This window comes from Hermetia illucens, chromosome 3 (assembly GCF_905115235.1).
Source record: "Hermetia illucens chromosome 3, iHerIll2.2.curated.20191125, whole genome shotgun sequence".
Taxonomy (NCBI): domain Eukaryota; kingdom Metazoa; phylum Arthropoda; class Insecta; order Diptera; family Stratiomyidae; genus Hermetia; species Hermetia illucens.
Genome location: NC_051851.1, coordinates 172,622,055 through 172,642,859, shown reverse-complemented (window position 1 = coordinate 172,642,859; position 20,805 = coordinate 172,622,055). Strand labels below are relative to the sequence as shown.

The window sequence follows — 20,805 nt, the reverse complement described above, 5'->3', positions numbered from 1 at the left end:
CAGAGACCAATATCACCAAATCGTCGGCATGCACCACCAACTTCCCCCGCTCCTGTCCACTATGCGTAAATTTTCGTCCATCACCAGAACCAGAGAGATGGCGCCAACCTTCGCTCACAGCTGTGGTCAAGTAGCTACCCCCAGATTATACTAGATTATCCCAGTTCTTAGCATGGGCATTATCTAATGCAAAATATACCTCTCCAATCCAATATTGTGTCCGGATAGCTCAGTGGTTAGAGTACAAGGTGGTTGCGCCAACGATTATTATTATTATTAATCCAATACTTGCCCTTGAGGTAGGCATGCTGGGACTTAGGAAAGGGCGTACTCTCCATAATCATCCTTAAGTGGATGTCCGAGACACGCTCTAGGGTCTTCAACACGAAAGAGGTGAGGTGGATTGGTCGAAAGTTCTTCATGGACTCATGCCCGCACCTGCTCGCGTTCGGAATGTAAACCACTCGCGCGCGACAAGATTGCGGTACGTATCCCAAATCTCGACGAGCCACGCCACATTATGGGATTATGCCATTTGCGCCGGGAGATTTGTATGCGGAAAAGCTGTTTATAGCTCAGCTGATCTTATCCTCGGTAATTATCGGTTTGATAGTCTCCCACGACTGGGGCTGCATACTCTCCCAATAAGGCTTTGACTTACAGCTGCTCCTATCAACTCCAGTTTTACCACCACTGCTAGGTCGCTGGAATTCAGATCCGAACATATGAAAGCATGGAGACTTTCTGCCGAAGGAATATGCTAGTTCTATCTCTATCAGCGTCTCTTATGCTGTTGAGTAAATTATAATATTTGCATTGGTCTAACCTGGGAGCTCCTGTATTAGTGCGACATCGATGTCTTTTTCTACTGTGAACACCGGCAGATTAGCTGAGACGCACTTCGTCGTCAACTAGATCCAAGGCATCGTCGACTGGATCCGTTGCTGTTCATTCGTTTTGCGGGCCGGAACACTTACCCTTGCGTTCCTCAATCCAAACCGCAGTTTGTAATCCGCCTGTTCCCGAACCTCCAGGCACTTTCCATTTAGCCGTTCGCTTAGGATCCCTCCACCTTCATAACCACCCAGTCGTCTATGGGAATTCTGGGGCTTTCAAGGCGCAGAGATTGAACGAGGTTGTCTTTATCCTTGGGAGAACCAAATGCGAGCGACCGGGCTCCTGGGGATCCAGGCATATGGGATGACGTTTAGCTTTACGCGATCCCTGGCGTTGCTGATCTTAGAGACGCACTAATCGTGAAAGTCCTTTAAGATTTGATCCCCGCATGCTATAATATGGTACCCAAGGACCGCCTGAAAAGGATTGAAGCCCTTCCCCTTTGCCATCCAGGAGATGCTCGATGACCGTTTTCGACAATTTCGCCTTAACACTGGTCCACATCTCCGGTGATAGTTTGCTGCTGCCGGAACTGCCATCCACCGGTGCCCCATGTAAGTGACCCGTGGCCACTTCATTGAAAGGTTTAGTAATTCGTGCCTCGTCGGCCGGCTGTTGTTGTTTACCTGTTTGCAGAGGTTTTTATATAAAAAATCACCAAAACCTTTCATTGTTTAGGATAATGCTTGAAGCGACGTATCCTAAACCATGAAAGGTTTTGTTGATTTTTTATGTAAGAATATTTGGCTACACTATATATAGCTCGTAGTGACAACAAGGCCCCAGGTTTGGATGGCATCCCCAACCGAGCTTTGAAACTGGCAGTGAAGACTAGGCCCGACCTTTTCGCCAACACCTTCGAGGCGTGCCTAAAAGAAGGAATATTCCCTGCCCAGTGGAAAAAGCAAAAGTTGGTGTTGCTTCCGAAGCCTGGCAAGTCACCTGGAAACCCAGCGTCGTATCGTCCTATCTGCCTGTTGGATACAATGGGGAAGATGATGGAGAGAGTCATCTACAACAGACTCCTGCCCATCGTCGAAGCCAACAATGGTTTGTTGGAACGCCAGTTTGGTTTCCGACGCGGCCACTCTACGGTGGACGCAATTGGCATGGTGGTAAACCTGGCAAAAGGTGCACTGATTTCTGGCGGCTGCTGTGCTGTGGTGGCGTTGGATGTCAAAAACGCATTCAACTCCGCCAACTGGAATAGAATTAAAGGGGCGTTGGCTGACATAGGTGTCCCCGGATACTTAGCGACTTTGGTGGAAAACTACCTCTCAGAGAGGACTCTCTGGTACGGGACGGATGAGGGCCCCAAAGAGTACATTGTCACAGCCGGGGTACCACAGGGATCGGTACTTGGTCCCCTGTTGTGGAATATCATGTATAATGGGGTGCTTGCTCTTCCCGTCCCAGAGGGGACTACGATTGTCGGCTTTGCTGATGACCTGGCTGTGGTTGTTGCAGCAAAACACCCAGAAGATGTGGAGGTTTATGCAACGGAAACGAGAGCGGTAAAGTCCTGGCTAGAAAAGGCCGGGCTGACCTTGGCGGACGCGAAAACGGAAGCGGTCTTAATAACGAAACGCAGGAAAAATAATACTGTAAAAGTGGAGGTCGGTGGACATACGGTCGTATCAAAGCCGGCTATCAAATACCTGGGGGTAATAATTGATACCAAATTGAGTTTTAGGGAACACCTAGAGTATGCATGCCAAAAGGCAGCCAGTGCCACCACGGCGCTTGCAAAAATGTTGCCAAATATTGGTGGATCGAAACACTGCCGGAGGTTGGTGCTAGCCGGACTGGTGCGCTCCATCCTGCTCTATTCGTCGCCTGTGTGGGCAGAGGCGCTTGCAAACTCTCAGAGACGGAAGCAGGTGAACTCGGTTTACCGGCGGATGGCTTTGAGGGTTTGCAGTGCTTTTAGAACCACATCAGATGAGGCAGTATTGGTGGTGGCAGGCATGGTCCTGGTTGACATTCTCCGAACTGTCCCAGATGCGATGGCATACCGGAGGATCCAGAGCATGTGATGTTTCACTGCCCACGATTTGCGATGGAGAGAAGGAGCTTAAACCAGGTGCTGGGCAGGAGCGGGACCCCGGAGAGCTTGGTTACTGAGATGCTGGAGTCCGAGGAGAAGTGGCTTGCGGTTGGCTCTGCAATCATCCAAATGCAAGAGGAGTTGCTGAAGGAACAAAGAAGGAGGAAAGCCGGAAATAGGAGAAGGATGAGTGCCTAAGAGCAAACCTACCCTGCGAAGTAATACCTCAATGGTGGTCCCGCGGGGCTGGGGCTGGAGAGACCGGGGGTGGTTTTTAGTGGGTGTGAATCCCACACGCGCCCGCTGTAGTTCCGCCGTTCGGGCGGCGGACGTGTCTTTCTAAGATTTTCCACCTCCGTGTACGCACAAAAAAAAATATATATATATAGCTCGTAGTGAATATATGTTGTTGTTGTAGATTTTAGTTGTCCCACGACGTCAGGGAAAATTAACAGAGCGATTTAAGTTCTCCGGCCCACGAAGATCGTACGTGGGGACGAGAATTGGCCACGCTTTCGGCCTATGTATGCCAGCTGTCACTTGGTTTTTGGTCACTGGGCCCTGTGTTGCTAGACTCGTTGTAGGTTGGATAACCCACGTATCACAGTCTGGGATGTCTGGTGTCTTGCTGCTCCGGAAGAGTGGAAGCTTTTCGAGAGTCTATACCTATTGATATCTTCTTTTTTGATTTTTCCTTTATCATTGTTCATTCAGTTCAGCAGAGAAGACAGTCATTGCTTGCCTCCTGTAGCCAGCTTTGACTCGAGGATGATCAGAGACTGGAGGCCACAGCGGATGTTGCTGCTTCCCATATATGGCAAAACTCCTGTTCCTGAGTAGGTCCACAGCAGAGAGGACAGTCATTGGTTGCATCCTGTAGCCAGCTTTGATTCGAGGATGGTCAGCTGGAGGCCACAGCCGATGTTGCTGCATCTCATATAGGGCAAAACCCCTGCTTTTGAGTTCGGTTATTACATTTTGGATTTTAACTACCCAACCGTTTCTGGTCCCATTCTTTCCCTGCTCTGACCCACTCTAGACCAGCAGGTTTCCCACTCTTCTTTCCTCCTCATAGATCTTGAAGTTACTAAAGATTTGCTGAAAATTCTTATAAGTTGTCAACAGACCATTTTTAGCCATTAGATTGTCTATAACCGACCTCTAGGAGAAGGGAGCAGATCTTTTGAATTTTAGCTCCTTGGAATTTATGGCAAGGTTCGCTCGCTAGAGCATAAGCCACATGATGCGGTGAGGACTTAGTTAAACCTAACCATCTTTTCAACTTCGACGCCACAATCGTGACTATTTTGTTGTCCAGGTATTTGGGCATCAAGAGCGTGGAGGCAGTAGCATAATCAAGCAGTGGTTTCGCAATGATCCTAAACAGTTTTACGGCTCTCTCGGGTTTTAATCCCCATGAGAAACCTGTGACAAAGTTTACTACCCTCGAAATCGGTTTCGTCTTTATGATTGTATTATATTATTAACGTAATCTTTCAAGAATAGGGACTTTGTAATTGTTCTGCGCAGAAACGTTATCGCCGGTGCCTGTTTTAGAGGAAACTGATGTACCAAAATTATACTTGGTTTGCCATTATTTCTCCTAAAAACAATAACGCTAGACTTGCTTCTGTTCACTGGGAGTTTCAGGGTGTTACATTTATTCACAAAAAGGTCAACCTGTTTTTGTGGTTGCCTATCCATCTGATCATCTCCAGTCTCCATAGCAAGGATGATAAAGTCATCTGTGTATTGGTAGATGCCAGTAGGGTCATTGAGTTTAAAACGAAGCGAGGTTGTGAGCAGATTGAAAAGTACAGGGCTTAAAACACTTCTTTGTGGCGCTGTATCAAGGTAGGTTAGGTGATTCATATTGAGTTTGGTTATTTTTTTTTTAATTTGAACTCCCTATATTTTTGTGGTCACTCCAACGAAGCAAGTGACCCCAAGAAATATTTCGGTGTCTCCCAAAATTTCTTTTCACAAATTTCATTTAACTAAGCTACTAACCATCACCGATAATATCGCATTTTTAATCGCTCAACCCAAGAGTTCGTTGAACCTCTTATCGAATCTATTGGCACTTCTGACAAACGTAAATGTCTGTCATTGCATATGTATGCCAATTGAACGGAATGATTGACACTAAAACCATTGAAAAGAGAAGAAAAAATCAGTTTTTTTCTTACTAAATATCTTATATGGAATACAATATGCAAATCTCTTGCCATATATTTGCTTGATTGTTCGTTGGTCGGTGGACCGTGCCGGCCGCTACTTTCCAAATGTGAATTTCGTGGAGCTCTATTTGATTTACCTACTTAGTGGGATCATCGACAGTGGAAAAGTGATTTGAGATGCTGGTGTTGTCAGTTTTGTGCAGATCAGATAAGATACATAAATTCACGTTCCGCATTTTGGCATACTTTTCTTTTGAAGAAGAATAAAGAATTAGTCAAAAAAGTAGTGGACAGAGAATGGTCTGAAATAGGCAGGGATGTCTCTGTCATAGGATACGTGGAACATTGTGTTTATCAGCTGCCAAATGAAACTTACTGATTATGGTCCTAAGAGCCACGTCGCTTCCAGGGTTTAATTTTGATACCATACGTGATATCTTGGGAGCTTAATTATTTTGTTTTGCTTGATTGATCCAGATCTACCTAAGTTCCTGGTATAGTGGTATCAGTGGTCGCTCCTAAGACCATGACTGCTGTGACAAGGGCGAAGGGGCCGAGTCCATCCCGTTCAGATATTCTGAGACAGCCCGTATCATTCACGGAAGAAAGCAGTTCTCCCAACTTGCAGCTAGAGATCTCTCATCATCATCATCAACGGCGCAACAACCAGTATTCGGTCTAGGCCTGCCTTAATAAGGAACTTCAGACATCCGGGTTTTGCGCCGAGGTTCACCAGAGATCTCTCGGAGGTCTTCAAAGAATGAAGCCGGGATGAAACTCCAGAATATAACGAGGATTCATCGTGCTAGTCCAGCACCTAAGATCAACGCACTAAATCCTTCTTCTTTTTCTGCAGCCTTTGTCCCGTTCAAAATATGGTGGACATATTGCTTTGCTAATTCATTGGAGAGTGCTAGTGTATTTTTACATCATATTTGCTTCTCACTATATCTCAGAGAAACAAAGAACACCCTTGCCAAGCTTGAACTTGAAAACTTCAAAAGTGTATATGCATAATCGCACAGTTTTGAATTTCCAGACATCCTTGAGAAGGAATTATTTGAAAGGTTCAGACTGTCTTTGGCAGAAAGGCTAGAACAAGACCAAATTGATGGAATTATTGAAGTGAACAACAGTGGAAAACAGCAAGATAAATTTGAACATAATATTATGCTGAAAGTTGGCTTCATCCCCGTAAAATGCTTTGATTGGCTTTACCTATTGTTCGAGAGGTGAAGTCAAGTGTGTGCACAGTCAAGCCTTCGAGCAAAGTGTTGAGTTCAGTCAAGTTTTTGGACGTAGTGTTGAACAGTCAATCGTACCTTCCTCTAGGCAGTAAGGAACTCTTGGAGTTTTGCGTTCGACGACTAGCGAGAAGCTTTGAATCATTCAGGCTGCTTTGAGTTCATAGATTATATCCTCGGATGAAGATACACGTGGAAGTCTAATGATGTACGATTTTATGAAGGATATATGTAGGTCATTCAGGTTTGCTGTCGAAATCGCGTGCGATACGGCAGCCTGGCATTCTTCTTTAGCAATGTAGTAGCGTGCATTATTCGCTTGGGGGCAATTATCCCGGATTAATCTGTCTGATAACAAAAAGTTTGTTAAGATTTCGATTGGCTTAACTGGCGACAGTACACATCCGTATTAATCGTTTGATCCTTTGGTAAGAGCACTGGAAGCATGGCATTCTTCTTATTTCAGCCTTGGTTTCCCAGAGCGTGGAAGCGTCGTTTACATCAAAATCACCATAACGGAATTTCGTAAACCAATGCTGGCACTGGTGTGTTAAAGTATCGTAATGTTCTTTCTTTCCTGCCGCAGCCCCGCGGGACCAACATTTAGGTATAACTTCTCGGGGTGAGTTTCCCTTTAAGCACTCGTCCTTATTCTCCTTTCGGCTTTCCTCCTTCAGTAACTTCTCCTATATTTTAACGATTGCGATTGCGTATGCCAGTTCTCCTTCGACCTCAACATCGCCACAATTAAGTTCTCCGAGGTCACACTCCTGTTCAACGCTTGATTCAGTTTCCTCTAATCTAAAGCAGTGCAAATGTTGCCTATGTGGTAGTTGATCTCCTTATGTTCTCCTCAAGCCACCCTTCCGTATGACCGTTCGTAGATTCATCTCATCTGCGTTGCCAGAGATCAATCGACTCAGACCTTGCCGTATTTCTGGTTCTGTGCGCCCCTCTAGATGTCTTGCATGGTACAACAGCATATTCATTTTTTCACCAGAATGTCGGGGAAAGGATCGTGCCCGCCGCCACTAGTACACTGCCAATCTGATGTGGTTCTAAAAGCACTGCAAAGACTCAAAGTCATCAGCCGGTAAACTGAATTTACCTGCTTTCATCTCTAAAAGCTTGTGAGTCCCTCTGCCCACACAGATGACGAGTAAAGCATTACTTCTGCTAGAAGTAACTTCCGTAGCAATATTTGGCATTATTTTTGCAAGTGCCGCGGTGACACTGCCTGCCTATTTTCATGCATACTCTAGGTTTTTCCTAAGGCTCAGTTTCGTTTCAATTATCACCTCCAGGTATTTGATAACCGGCTTTGACACGACTTCAACTTTCACAGTGTTCTTTTTCCTACGGTTCGTTATTAAGACCGCTTTTGTTTTTACATCCGCTAAAGTCAGCGCGACACTATCTAGCTAGGACTTTACCGCTCCCACTCTTTCCGTCGTGAAGACTTCCACATCCTCTGCGTGCTTTGCTGTAATATCCACAGCTAGATCATCTGCAAAGCCGACAACCGTAGTCCTCTCTGGGTCGGGAAGAGCAAGGACTTTATCGCTCTCACTGTTTCCGTCGCGAAGACCTCCACATCCTCTGGGTGCTTTGCTGTAATTGCTACGGCTAGATCATCTGCAAAGCCGACAGTCGTAGTCCTCTCTGGGTCGGGAAGAGCAAACATCCTATTATATGTGCTATTCTACCACAGGGTACCCAGTACCGATCCCTGTGGGACCCCCACTGCGCTAATGTACTCTTTGGGGCCTTCATCCGTCTTGCACCAGAGAATTTCCTTCGAAAGGTAATTCTCCACAAGATTCGGTAAATATACGGGAATACCTGTCAGCCAACGCCCCCGTTTTTGACATCCAATGTCAGCACGGCACAACAGCCGCCAGAAACTAGTGTGCCTTTCACGCTTTCACAACCATGCTGACTCCATCCACCGTAGAGTGAACGTATTCTCGACGATAGGGTGGAGTCTGTTGTAGATGACTCTCTCCATCATCCTCCTCATTGTATCTAGCAGGCAGATGATGTTGGGTCTCCAAGTGGCTTGTTAGGTTTGGGAAGCAATACCAACTTTTGCTTTTTCGACAGAGCAGGACATATTCCTTCTTTTAGGCTTGCCTCGAAGGTGTTGGTCTAGTCTTCACTGCTCGCTTTAAAGCTCTGTTGGGGATAACATCCAAATCGGGGGCCTTGTCACCGATCCTGCCACATATTTTCCACAGTTGAGGTATCATGTCCTTGTTAAGCTGGGCAGTCATTTGCCTTCGGTTGTTTTCGGAGTGAGGAAACAGTGGTAATAATTTCTTTCAGGAGACACAGACAAGTCACCTGGGAAGATCTCTGCAGCCTTCCCTCTAGCCCTCATCCCGAGGGTTTATATCGGCTATCTGAAGCAGTTCTTATTTCTCCTCCAAATGGCATCTTTTCAGCGGTTACGCATTTGCCTGTGTGTCTCCTCTCGGCCGGGCTTTTCCCTGAGCCTCTGGTGAAGCCTCTTTGACCGGAAACATGCGGCTCGCAAACTTGCGATTTCGTTGTTCGATCAGTGGTTGGGTTGCTTAAGTAATTACCGGTGTAGAAGACTACTCTACCTTGGGGATGGAAGAAGCAGTTTTGGGATTGTAAGGATAAGAGAAGTTGAGGGAACAGATGAGTACGTAGAAGATTATTTTCAGCGATCACAATCTGCATGGTCTGGACGATAAGGGGATCGGAGGATGTCTGATATTTGATTAGGGAATTAATGGCGGGACGGAAGAGGACAGCATCGATGCAGGGAATCTTATAGGATTTGATTGGAGATATATTTGGAATGGTTATCGTTTTTGTAGATCTTGGAACAGTGATGGAGGATCTTCCGTTCTGGAAGGCGGAGCCTCTCTATTTGGGACGGGTAACTATCGGCCCAGAAAATGAATCCAAAAATGAGGAGAGGTCTGATCATAAGCTGCTTGTAACAAAACTTAATTTTTTGGGGTGTTGGGCTCTGTATTTTAAGAACGGATACAGGGATTTGCAGGCAGCATTTGCACGGGTCAGTGCCGTTGAAATATGGGATACGTGGAATGGAATTAGGTGACTTCGTTCACAGTGAGAATGGGCGTGTCATGAATTTTGAGGGAAAGGACGGCCGACAATTTCTCACCTCATATTCGGCGTGATCCTTATTGTTATTTATAAAGCTTATCAAAATAGAGGATTTCTGACAAGAGTCGTCGAGGGAAATATTTTTGGTGGACATGTAAACAATCAAATCATCCGCTTATTGTAGGGTTTTGTTGGGTTAGCGGTGAACCGGAAAACAAGGTAGCCGAAAAGACTGAACCTTGGGGAATACCTGCTGGACATATGTATGGTAAGGGGGTGAAAGGTGTTGGATGTTGACTTGGGATTTCTACACATCTAAGAAGCTGTGGATTAGTTTAAAGATCTGAGGAAGCCCATATTGCCATACCGAGTTGAAAGCTTTTCTCAGGTCTAGAAGGCAGGACTATATTTGGAGTCTTCTGGTTAATGCTCAATCAAGTGTTTATGTAAGTGTAAGTTGGTTGGCAAACTGAAAGTCGGGAAGTGTGCAATTGGAGTCACAGTGCTTATCGATAATGGGCTTAAGGGTCCGCTCAAAGATCTTGGCGGAAGAATAAAAAATGGAGATATCTCTGTAGCTATCGGAATAAAGAGGGTTTTCATTGTTGTTTTGCATGGGAGTTATACGAGCGAACTCTTCCAATCAGTGGAGAAATGGGCGTTGAGGAGGCAGCGGTAGATAATTAAGAAAAGGAAGATGAAAATGAATTTTGTTAGCACCTATCGATTTCTTATTTTTCTGATGGAATGATCGACGTTGTGATAATGTTCGGTGTGACAAATTGGAATTGGTGGAATTTTCTCCCGGTGCTCTGGGAAGGAGGGAAAGGGAATGGGTGAAAAGGTTTTGTGTAGATTGGGTGCGGTCGAAAGATGGGATCAATTGAAGTCGGGAAATTGATTCGTTATTCCCGGTTTCGAACACCTGGTCGCTAGGAAGGATGCTGCATGCGCAACTGTGTGCTTGCAGAAAGTGTTTTGCTAGGATGTTAGCTTTTTTAAGGTAGGGAGATAGTTTTGGGCCGGACGGGGTTTGTTGGGTTGTTTTGCACATGCGCTCTCCAAACGGAATTGTTTTTGGTAAATTATCAACACCTTCGGCATAAACTTTTTTGGTGTTAAAATGAAATGAATGAATCCTACCACGAATGTCCACTTCTTCCGTAAGTTCTTTCTCTTTACTCCCGTTCAGCCAACCTTAGCTTGTGGTTGCTCGTCAGCGCAAATCACATAACCATACCATGAACAACCAAAAAATGGTCCATTTTAAAATCATCACTGCAGGAAATTGTAATGCAGTCCGTTTCTGAATTTGAAAGGGAAAATTTTGATTTTGAAATGGAAAATTCTGAAATTGACTTGGAAATTGTTTGGAGAATTCGGAATTTGATTTGGAAAGTTTCGGACTAGACTTGCAAAACTCTAGGTTATCCCTTGTGGCCACTCGACTTTTGACACACTTTCAATGATGCTGCGCCCAGAGTACTAAGTGATGACCTTAAACAACATTTTTAATATCTGGAAGCCTAAAAATTAGTTTAAAATCGGGAATTCTTTTCGTGATCCAAACGATGACTGGGGGCTACAAAGTGCTAGATTCACTTTCGCAGAAAGCTCGCTAAGTTAGCTCCTCTGATAGGTGCCACAATTAGAGGCAAATAGAACCACATGGTAATTATGTTCTTGTAGTTGACACGAGCCACTCCGTGGCCACTTGGATGTTTCCTAGCTCTTACCAATAATGCTACTCTTAAAGAAGTTTTTTTTGGTAGGAATAGAGTAGATCTACCAGGAAAACCCCTAAAATCAGACCAACGCGCACCAAACCTTGCGTATTACCCACCAAAACTCCCAAACCGGCAGTACTAATTCTTAACCCCAGCTGAAATCACTAGACCTCGCATTTCATTCAACTGAAGAGAAATCACTTGAAAATGATCAGAATTTTCAAACTTATTTATCCGTTTGATGACTTGCGAAATAACTTAGCGAATCGACCGGTCTCGGTGACGTAACAATTTGCCTCAGTTGATGATGTGTGGTTTAACTTGTGAGCAAAAGCGTGGCCGAGATGCTATTATGCCGGCACCACCAGCTTTTCCTCCTCTACATGCAACATGCAATCGAAGCAAAATTGTTCATGTCTCTCGGCCTTTCAAGATTCATTGAACTCTTCTTGATATATATGCCATCATTGGATTTTTTTTTTTTGGTATTCTCTTAGTGCGTTCTTCTACCCGCAATGGCTCGTGTGCTTTAATTTTTTTTCCGTTTGGATATTTAAGAATTTACAGATTTAATGTTTGGCAGAGCAAGAGGTTAGTCACTGACTTTTGGAAAATTTTTAATGGTGCAGAGGCTCCACGCTTGGTCGGTTATTCCCCGTAGTGAATATGCATAGGCGAATGATAACCAGCGCAGCTGAATTTGCAAATTGATATTACTTTTATTGAATAAACCATATCTTGGCGTTTTAATTTTTATCTAACGGCTCCTTTCTCCTCTCTAATTACAGCCGTTATAGTATCAATCTATGAAGATCCTGTTCAGCCACAGCAAGCAGCCTCTATCGTTGAAAAACTTGGAGACTATTTAATTACTTGTGGATACTAGAGGTAAGCGCGCTCTAATTGTAAAAAATAAGAACGATAAACTTTAATAAAGTCAAAAAAAAAAAAAAATCAACAACTGCAAAAAACCTGCAACAAATGAAATCAACAAGAACTTAAGCGAAAGAAAAAAGAATGTTAAATTCTACTCTTCTAGTAAACAACTACTTCTACTTTTACTACTACTTGCGGCGTGTGTTGTGTCTACTTCTGCTCTACTGCTACCACGATTTTTAATTATTACTTCTATTTTTGTTTATCTTCCCCTTTGTCATCAAATTAAAAACAATAAAACAATAAATAATAAAATAGAGGAATCAATTGAAATAATACAACAAAAGAGAAAGCTGTAAAACATCGTATTATAAATAAAATTATAATTTAAATTACATAAAATGAGAAACAAAAACAAAATAAAATCAATTTCTTAAAACTACGTTTTGTTTAGTTTCACCCTTAGTATATTCTCCCCCAATCTTGCAAATGTTTTTCGTCTCCACACCCCAACATACTTCCTAAACGTATAAACTTATGGTTTAGTTTATGATTCTTTTATATTTTGTTCATATGAAGTAATTATTAAAGAATAAAATTAAAAAAAAATGATTTATATTGTCGATAAAATAATTCTCTTATAAAAAACTATGTAATCCACCAATTTATCTGGATATTGTGATTTTCAATTCAACCATTTTTGACTTGAAAGTTACTTAAATAACTTGTGTAAATTGGAAACTATCTTCGGCGATTTTTTAAAAAATTGATTGTAAAGAAGAAATTTGAATTTTGAATAAGATTAAGAACACGGAGGGGGCTACGTCTTAATGACCATCCATCAATAGATTGAGATACAGTCGAATGCAAAGAGGAAAAATGATCTATAGTAACAGCAACGTTATAATTTAAATAGAAAGAAAATTATATAGAGAGAAATATTTAAGCTTCTCGTCATTTGAGATTTTTTTGTATTATTTTAAAAAGAAAAATTCATTTTTTATATTAAAAGAGAGAGAAAATCATCTTTGCAATAAGTTGTGAACAATAAACTATTTTATTTAAAAAAGTGAAAAAAAAAATATGAATTGGTTGTTTTTATTTTGTTCTTTTTGTTTTTAATTTTTATTTGGCAGTTGTTAATCATCGGGGCTCGTTTTTCTATTTTTTTTTCAACGGTAGGACACGAGATTTGATTTATTTCTTTTTTTAGTCTAAAGCTGCGTGATAGTTGTCACTTTTATTGCTGTTGGAGATGATAAAATGATCAACCTGGAATGTCTATTGTCAACTGAGAAGGACACGGTTGACAAGTTAAACTTCTTTACTCCTCAATGAACTTACTTATATCAGCGGGTTTTCCACTTACTAAACTATTTCGGATACGCTTGTTGTTTAATATCTTTCACTTCCTTCATCGGATTTGCCTTAATCTCGGAAAACATTTCAAATCTTTCTATGAAGGGTTTTTTCAGGTTGGGGAATAAGAAAAGTACACAAGGAACAAGATCAGGTGAGTAGTAGAGGGTGAGGACGAGCAATGATCAAATGTGGCCAAAGACGTTTTCAGGGCTTCATGGTTTGGGACCTTGTCTTAATGGAAAAAACAGTCGCCCCTCCTTAACATTAGCATTTGGTCTTTTGTGGCGGATAGTGTCCCTCAGAAGTTTTAGAATATAAATATAGGGAGTCTGGCTCGCTGTGGAGCTCAGCGGGAACACGCGTGGTGAGCAACGACCTTCATACTAAAGAAAATTGTCAACGTAACTTGACATTTGGATCGAATGTGATAATCTTTTTGGACTTTTGAGGGTTTCATCTACCCACTAGGGTGAAAGACCATTTTTTCGACGTCATAACCATACACTCATGACTCGTCATCTGTTATGATTTTCTTCTGAACGATCAAGTAGTGCCTGGCAAACCTGGACGCGATTTGACGTTTTGGTCTTCTTTCAGCAGGGGTGGCATGAATTTCTCAGCGACGCAATGTAAACCATTTCAATTTTCTGGTCAAAATCTCGTATCAAGTTCCAACTGATATCTCTGCTCTTCAGCAAGCTCCTTAATGGTGAGACTTCGACTTGCCCATGTTGCCGGTGTTGGATTTGGTGTGGGTCGGCATTCGGTGTATATTGTGCGAAATAATTATGCCCGATAGTAATAATTTTTTATCATTTGATCGATTACTTCGCTCAGTTGGTGAGTAGGAAATATTAAAAGGATTTTTCTACTTCCTAGTTATCACAATCTCGGCTGATGCCCGATACCTAATACTAGCGCTAAGTCCCAGGCATTTAGGCTTGGACGATCCTACCTACTTAAGGGGGTCATTTCGTGTAAAGGCCATTTTTTTGGCTTTTTTTATAAATTTTTTGTGAAGAACTGGAGAAAGATGCAAATACGAATTTTTCACCATAGATTTATTGATATCTTGACCGTTCATAGCAATTTTAATTTTAATCACATAGTTCGTTATTGGAATACAGAGCAATCTATATACCCATCTCCAAAAAGGTGTTTTTCTGCTGCCACGCTAGAAGGCGCTGCGATCATCTTAGAGAAAAAGTAAACGACATTTTAACCTACAGACTTAACTACAGTCCGCAAACTAGGATTATTAGAAAATATTAAAAACTAAATTTTTGGTGCCGTGTTAAATTTTTTTTTTGAATTTTGGCATTTTTTACGGCTTCTTCAATGAATAAAAAAAAACTACCGAATGAATCGCAATTATCCTATTTCGTTGGATAGATTTTGGGTTATGGTGGCAGCCGATTTTCAAGATGCGGTTTCGAGAAAAACGCATTTAAAAAGTAGAATGCGATTTTTAGCCATAAAACCTTAACTGACCATTACTCTGCTATACCTAGTCCATAAACCCTAGGCTTCTTCAAGAAACACATGTACGGCCTTGGCTTCAATTCTTGTCCTTTTAGCGAAATCATTCGAATGTCATTCGGATCGATAAATACGAGCTTTATTACGGCGATCCACATAAATCTGGCATGTTACTTATCACGTGTTTAACACTATAATTTCCGAATGACTCCGAATATCAAAAAATCATTTTGCCCATATATTCTACACTATATCTAGATACAATTGATGCCAACAAAAAAAACTCGATTCCGCGAATCCGACACACGGGATGACCCCCTTAAAAGTTAAAGTCGTTCTGGTGGTAGTGGTAGGTTAATGGAAGAATCCATCGAGAACTCTTCGTAACATTCAGTGCGTATGCAGAATAGTGTATTTCTGCATGGTTTGAAGCAGACTGTTGGGAGTCCCAGAACATCAAGGAAAGCCATGAGTGATTTAGGTACAATACCTGTAGCTGACAATATGAGAGCCATGACCATTTTATCGAGACGCCAAATTCCCCGAGCTAGTGGTTCATAGTTCACCTTCTTCGCGTGTCTCCATTTAATGCTGCTATTATGGGGATTGCAATATCAATAATATACCTGGAGCGATCCGTTCTGCCATCTGATAGCACGTCAGGCTTGCTGCGTGGTATGTGGCGATCAGTTAAATTTTACCGGTCCCACCACATGCTGTAAGCAGAATTATCAAGTATTGCCTGTGACTTGGCGGTGGTGTTGTAGCGCCACGTCAACCACGCCCCTGCCTCCGATCTCAAGGGGTCGGTTCATCCGGTCCGCGGCAGAGTTTGGATGATGCATTCGGAATTTGGACCCAATAGTCGGTATCCGGGACTGGATGTTTTCCAGATCGGTCTTCGTCCACGGAAATATTCCGAGTGTATAAGCCAGTTTAGGGATAGCGAATACATTTGCACTAATTTTGTTCTTCTCTGAGAGATGCTATTTCAGTACCAGCTTTACATGTGGCAAGAATTCGGACAGCAGAGCATCCTTCAGATCACCAGCTCGAGCATGGGTTCCTTGCAGAATTCCTAGGTACTTGTCTGTAACGGTCATAGCTTGGTGGTCACCAATGCTATGTCCGGCATGCGACTTTCAATGACCTTTGCGGATGGCTTGAATTCGACACTTGTCTAATCCAAATTCCATCCGAACATCACGGCCGAACATGTCTACTATTTATAACAGACTTCTAAGGTGGTCGTCAATACCATATAGCTTGATGTCATATAAGTACATCAAGTGTGTTAGCTCGCGCTTAGCACGTAGACCATATTTGCAAAACCATGCCGTCTAGCGTCATTCAGTAGCCATGAAAGGGGGTTCAGTACCATGCCAAACCAAAATTGGCATCTGTTGATCTGCGAATTGACCCTTCCACTAATAATAGACGTTATGAATTTGTAGAGGGTTGGTAAGCAAGTAATCGGTCTTGTGTCCGAAGTGTCCTTTTTTGAGACAAGGTAGGTAATTTCCACAGTGGGGAAGGGTGAAAATTCCTTCGGAAGACTAATGACCTGATCTATGCTACGTGCAAATCGACTGTATATACTGGTAAATTTTGTGTACCAGAAATTCTGCATCCGATCCAAACCAGGACCCCTCCAGTTCTCCGAGCTGTTTATGGCTCCTCGAACCCACTCTTCGGTAGCATCCGTAAAATTGATGAGAGGCGTAGTGGCATGGCGGGTGCCTTTTGCGGTAATCCACTCAGCATGCTGGGCGAGTAACCTCTAGAGTTCATCCCAACATTCGTTCGCTACCGTTGCTGAAAACTGCACTGTTTGGACGATCTGTTGGGATTAGTTGACAGTTCTGAAAAAGCTCCGCTGGCTCCTCGCGCACGTTGCTTTCTGGATACGTCTGAAGTGACTATCGCCATACCGTAGAATCTTAGGAATTTATTTTCTATTCATTAAGTATGTTTCCATAATCTGCCTTAAAAAACTATTAATCTTTCGCTCATTTCTATTGGTTTTATCCAAACAATTGAGCACATTTCAATGCTAGGAGGAATTCAATTTCAACAGCGCCTTGTGTATTATTACCATTACAAAATGCGATGTTCACCGACTAGCCGCTGACGCTTACTTTTGGTAAGGTGTTAAAGTATACTGGTGGATAGTGGGATTGCGAAGAGGTTTCGACAACCGGTTCAGTGTGAACAAAAGCATTCAAGCCGCCAGGCCTGAAAAGAGGCCAGAATTTTCTCGAGGGTCTGGAATAGAAATTTTAGTGAAGGGGGAAGGGATAATATGGGGCCCACTTAATTTTAACCCCAACCCGAGTCCGATTTTTTCGCATAATGTTCACCTCGGACCCGGATTTTCTCTCTATGTTTCTGTGTTTGTCCCTTTTCAGAGGGGGTGATGACACCTTCTACACGAAGTATTGGAATATTTCTTCACAACCCTTTGTGCCTACAGACAGCAAAAATGATATTTGCTTTATAAGAGTTAAGACGTGAAGCCAATAAAGCTGACAAGATGGATTAAGTCCACGTGGAACCTAGACAAGATAAGAAGAAAATTGAAGGACTGAAGTCATTTATCTGATTATGGAAACGCGAACTTTGGACCTAAGATAGAATTCTTCCAACAATTGTGAAAGGCTACCTTCTTAGGGCCCATGTTAGGTGCGGTTTGTTATGCCTATTCTGATGCAAGCTAAAATCCATGGATTTCTGTAAAGTAACGTAAGAGACCCTGAAAAGCTAAGGTCTGTGCCCCTGTTCCTAAACTAGGTGGTGTCTTACGAATGTGGGTGAACCCTTTCCCCTAGTCGCCAATTTTTCTAAAGTAAGGTACGGCTTCATTTTTCTTGTTGGCAATACCACATTGGATTTTATTAAATATAAATTGTTGGGGTTAAAAAATTATATGTATATTTCCCAGCAACATTTTAGGTAATTTTGAATAATGTGCAGTTATTGAAAAATTTCTCTGAAAGTTACTGTTCGGAATAATTTGCCGTTGGTAGAAATGGTTTTGTATTTAGCCACGGACCAATTAATTAAGGCATAATTTGAGCTTGGATGATCAGAGGAAATTGTTGAAAGAAGTTAATTGGAGTGATGAGGAGAGTTTATGCAACTGCAAGACGTATAATGTACCTGAGAAAATTGTTAATTACCAGCGAAAATTCTTGTATTATTTCTGATGAGAAGTCGTAAAATTTGCGATTTGAAAAGCTGATATTTTCATCGACGGCGCAATAGCCGGTATCCAGTTAGGCCTGCCTTAGTACCGAACTCCAGACATCCTGGTTTTACACCGAAGCCCACCACTTTGGTGTCCCTAGAAGCTGTCTGGCGTTCAGGCCTACGGAATCGCTTTTTCTAAGGCAGGGTCAGCCACGTCCTCTTTTTCTATCATAGATACTACCATTATATGTGGATTCTCCGGACAGGGTCATCCTCACTCATACGGATGAAGTGATCTGTCTACCGCAACTTATTGAGCAGGGTTTCATCTGATGTTCATGGCTCATAAATTTCATCGTTATAGAGGCCACGGACGTTGCCATTATGTATTTTGTTCTATGTTCATTAATGTGCAGGCCAGGATATCGTGCCGATCGCTGCCTGCTTGATTTGGAGGAAGGCAATTTGTACATTTTGGGTTGATCCTTCCATAATGTCAATATCGTTAGCGTAGGCCAGCAGTTGGATGGACTGAGAGACTTGTAGTAACATCAAACTTCATCGGTCATTATTTCCTGGGCTTGGCTAAAAAGATGCCTGATAGGGCCACACTTGTCTTAGATCGTCGATATTTTTGAAAAAAAAAACAGATTTCAGAGGGTTAAAATTAACATATAGTCCTTATTTTCGGTATTGAGGTATTGAAATTGTAAAATCAATTAGTAACTTCTCTATTGTACCACATAAAAAGAGAATGTTAGGATGAATTTTTTGGTAAAGGTTAAGTTTCCAATCCCAATCTATCCGAGGGTTTTGGCGGGCGAACTAATGGGGTTCAACCACTTAAAAAGTCATGGTACCTTAAAGTGAGTTTTTTTAGTATCATTATGGTGAAATTTGAATTCCCAACTGCTTCCTCAAGCGAGGGGGGATGGGAAGAGCATGTAGGATGAAAAGAAAAATCTTCCTTTCTTAACTTCGTTGAAGAATTGCGTTTGTCACCCCCTCTTGGACATGGTTCTTCGGATTGGGCCTATTTTGATGTAATATCGGTAGGGTTTGCAGAAAGTAGGGAGGGTATGGCGAGAAAAGTGGGAGGTCATCTTTCTTAAAACCTATAGAAAAATCACTGCAGTTACTCCCCTCTTCATTATAACGTTATGGCTTTCCAAAAGGGGGTTATTTTGATATAACCATTTTCATGCTCGGCTGCAGGTATCGAAATTCTACAAGGAATTTAACTTAATTCCGAGCGAAATAAAAGACACCTCTGATGAGGACCTGCGACCACGACTCGAGATCCCTGGGGGTGTTGACCTTGGTAGTCGAGTGTCGCGTAGGCGTAGGCGGCCGCAGTTTCGAAACCGCGTCCCTGAGTAGGCGTAGCATACCAGTGTCGCTTAAACTCGACCTGGTGTCAAGCAATGGGTCGGCGAGCAGCCTTAAGTCCTCCCCATACACCATTTCTGCGGGGCTGTTCGCGTATTCCTCTCGTAGGGCTATTCGGAAGCTGAGTAGGACGAAATGCAGGATCCGCAATCAAGATGGATCGTCGCGAGCCATTAAAGCGTCTGGTGCCATCGTTCCAACATACCATTGAACTGAGGGTTTTATGCAATTGTCCTATGGCGTTTGAAACTAAGGAGCTTGCCTAACTCCGAGAAAAGAGCAAACTCGAACTGCATTTCCTGGTTTGTTATTATTACGGCTGGTACATCAAAGCGCGATACCCACTCTCGAAAGAGGGCCTCAGTACGTGATTTTGCAGCAATATCAGTCGGAGATATTGCTTCAGGTCACCGCATAAACCTGTCGATGATTGTGAGGCAAAGGACCAGTGATGTTGATGTGAATGGGGTGAAGGCGTTTGGTCGACCGAAGGCATACGCCTACTTCTTTCTTTACATGCTTGGTGATTTTGCACTTCTGACACGCGATATACTATTTGGCCCAAGAACTGATTCATGGAGCGCCAGAAATACTTTCCTGTTACTAACCGGTTCGTTGTCCATATGCCTGTGTGCGCAAGATCGTGGGAAGCGTGGAATTCCTCCGTGCGAAAAGCGGCCGGAATGAATGGCCTTGGTCCCTTTTCCGAGGTCTCGTAGAATATGTGAGGGTTTCAGCTGAAAATAGGAAACTTTTTGAATCCATACTTGCAATCAATCCTTTCTATGCCTCGGTAATTGCTGCCAAATCGACCGTGGCGGGGACTGTGACCTCGGAGACACGTGATAAAGCATCTGCAACCGCATTGTCCTTGCCAGACACGTGTTGAATATCAGAAGTGAACTGACTGATGAAGCTCAGTTGTCAAAGTTGGCGAGGGGATGCTTCGTTGGGCTTCTGTTTAAGAGTTAAAGTGAGGGGCTTGTGGTCTGTGAACACTGTGAACGATCTGCTCTCGAGGGAGAAACGGAAGTTTTTAATGGCTAGGTATGCGGCTATTAACTCATGTTCATTCAACTGTCAGGTTTGATTCACACGCTGGTGAAGAGCAGCGCCTACCGTTGTGTCTGATGCATCGACAAACACGGTTGGAGGTGCATCTGATTGAGGAAATGCCAAAAGTGCAGCGTCAACTATGATAGCTGTTGTTTGACGGTTTAAAACGCCTGGACAGCCTCTGTAGACCACACAATCACCCGAGATTCTTTTGTTTTGGGCCCAGACAAGTAAGCATTGAGGATCTCTTGGTGGGG

General features: G+C 42.9%; 1 protein-coding gene across 3 annotated transcripts in view; it reads left to right on the top strand.

Annotated features, from left to right (window-relative positions):
- The window catches only part of LOC119653215 (profilin), a 114,301-nt gene that overhangs the window by 69,708 nt on the left and 23,788 nt on the right, over positions 1–20,805 (top strand). Inside the window, exons 3-4 of one of the 3 annotated variants that reach the window (XM_038057786.1) lie at positions 11,986–12,085; positions 12,392–12,636. In XM_038057786.1, the coding sequence (XP_037913714.1) occupies positions 11,986–12,083 (98 nt within the window). In that variant the 3' untranslated portion in view covers positions 12,084–12,085; positions 12,392–12,636. Of the gene's footprint in view, positions 1–11,985; positions 12,086–12,236; positions 12,637–20,805 lie in introns of those variants that run through there. The other 2 variants (XM_038057785.1, XM_038057787.1) reach the window with 2 other exon arrangements.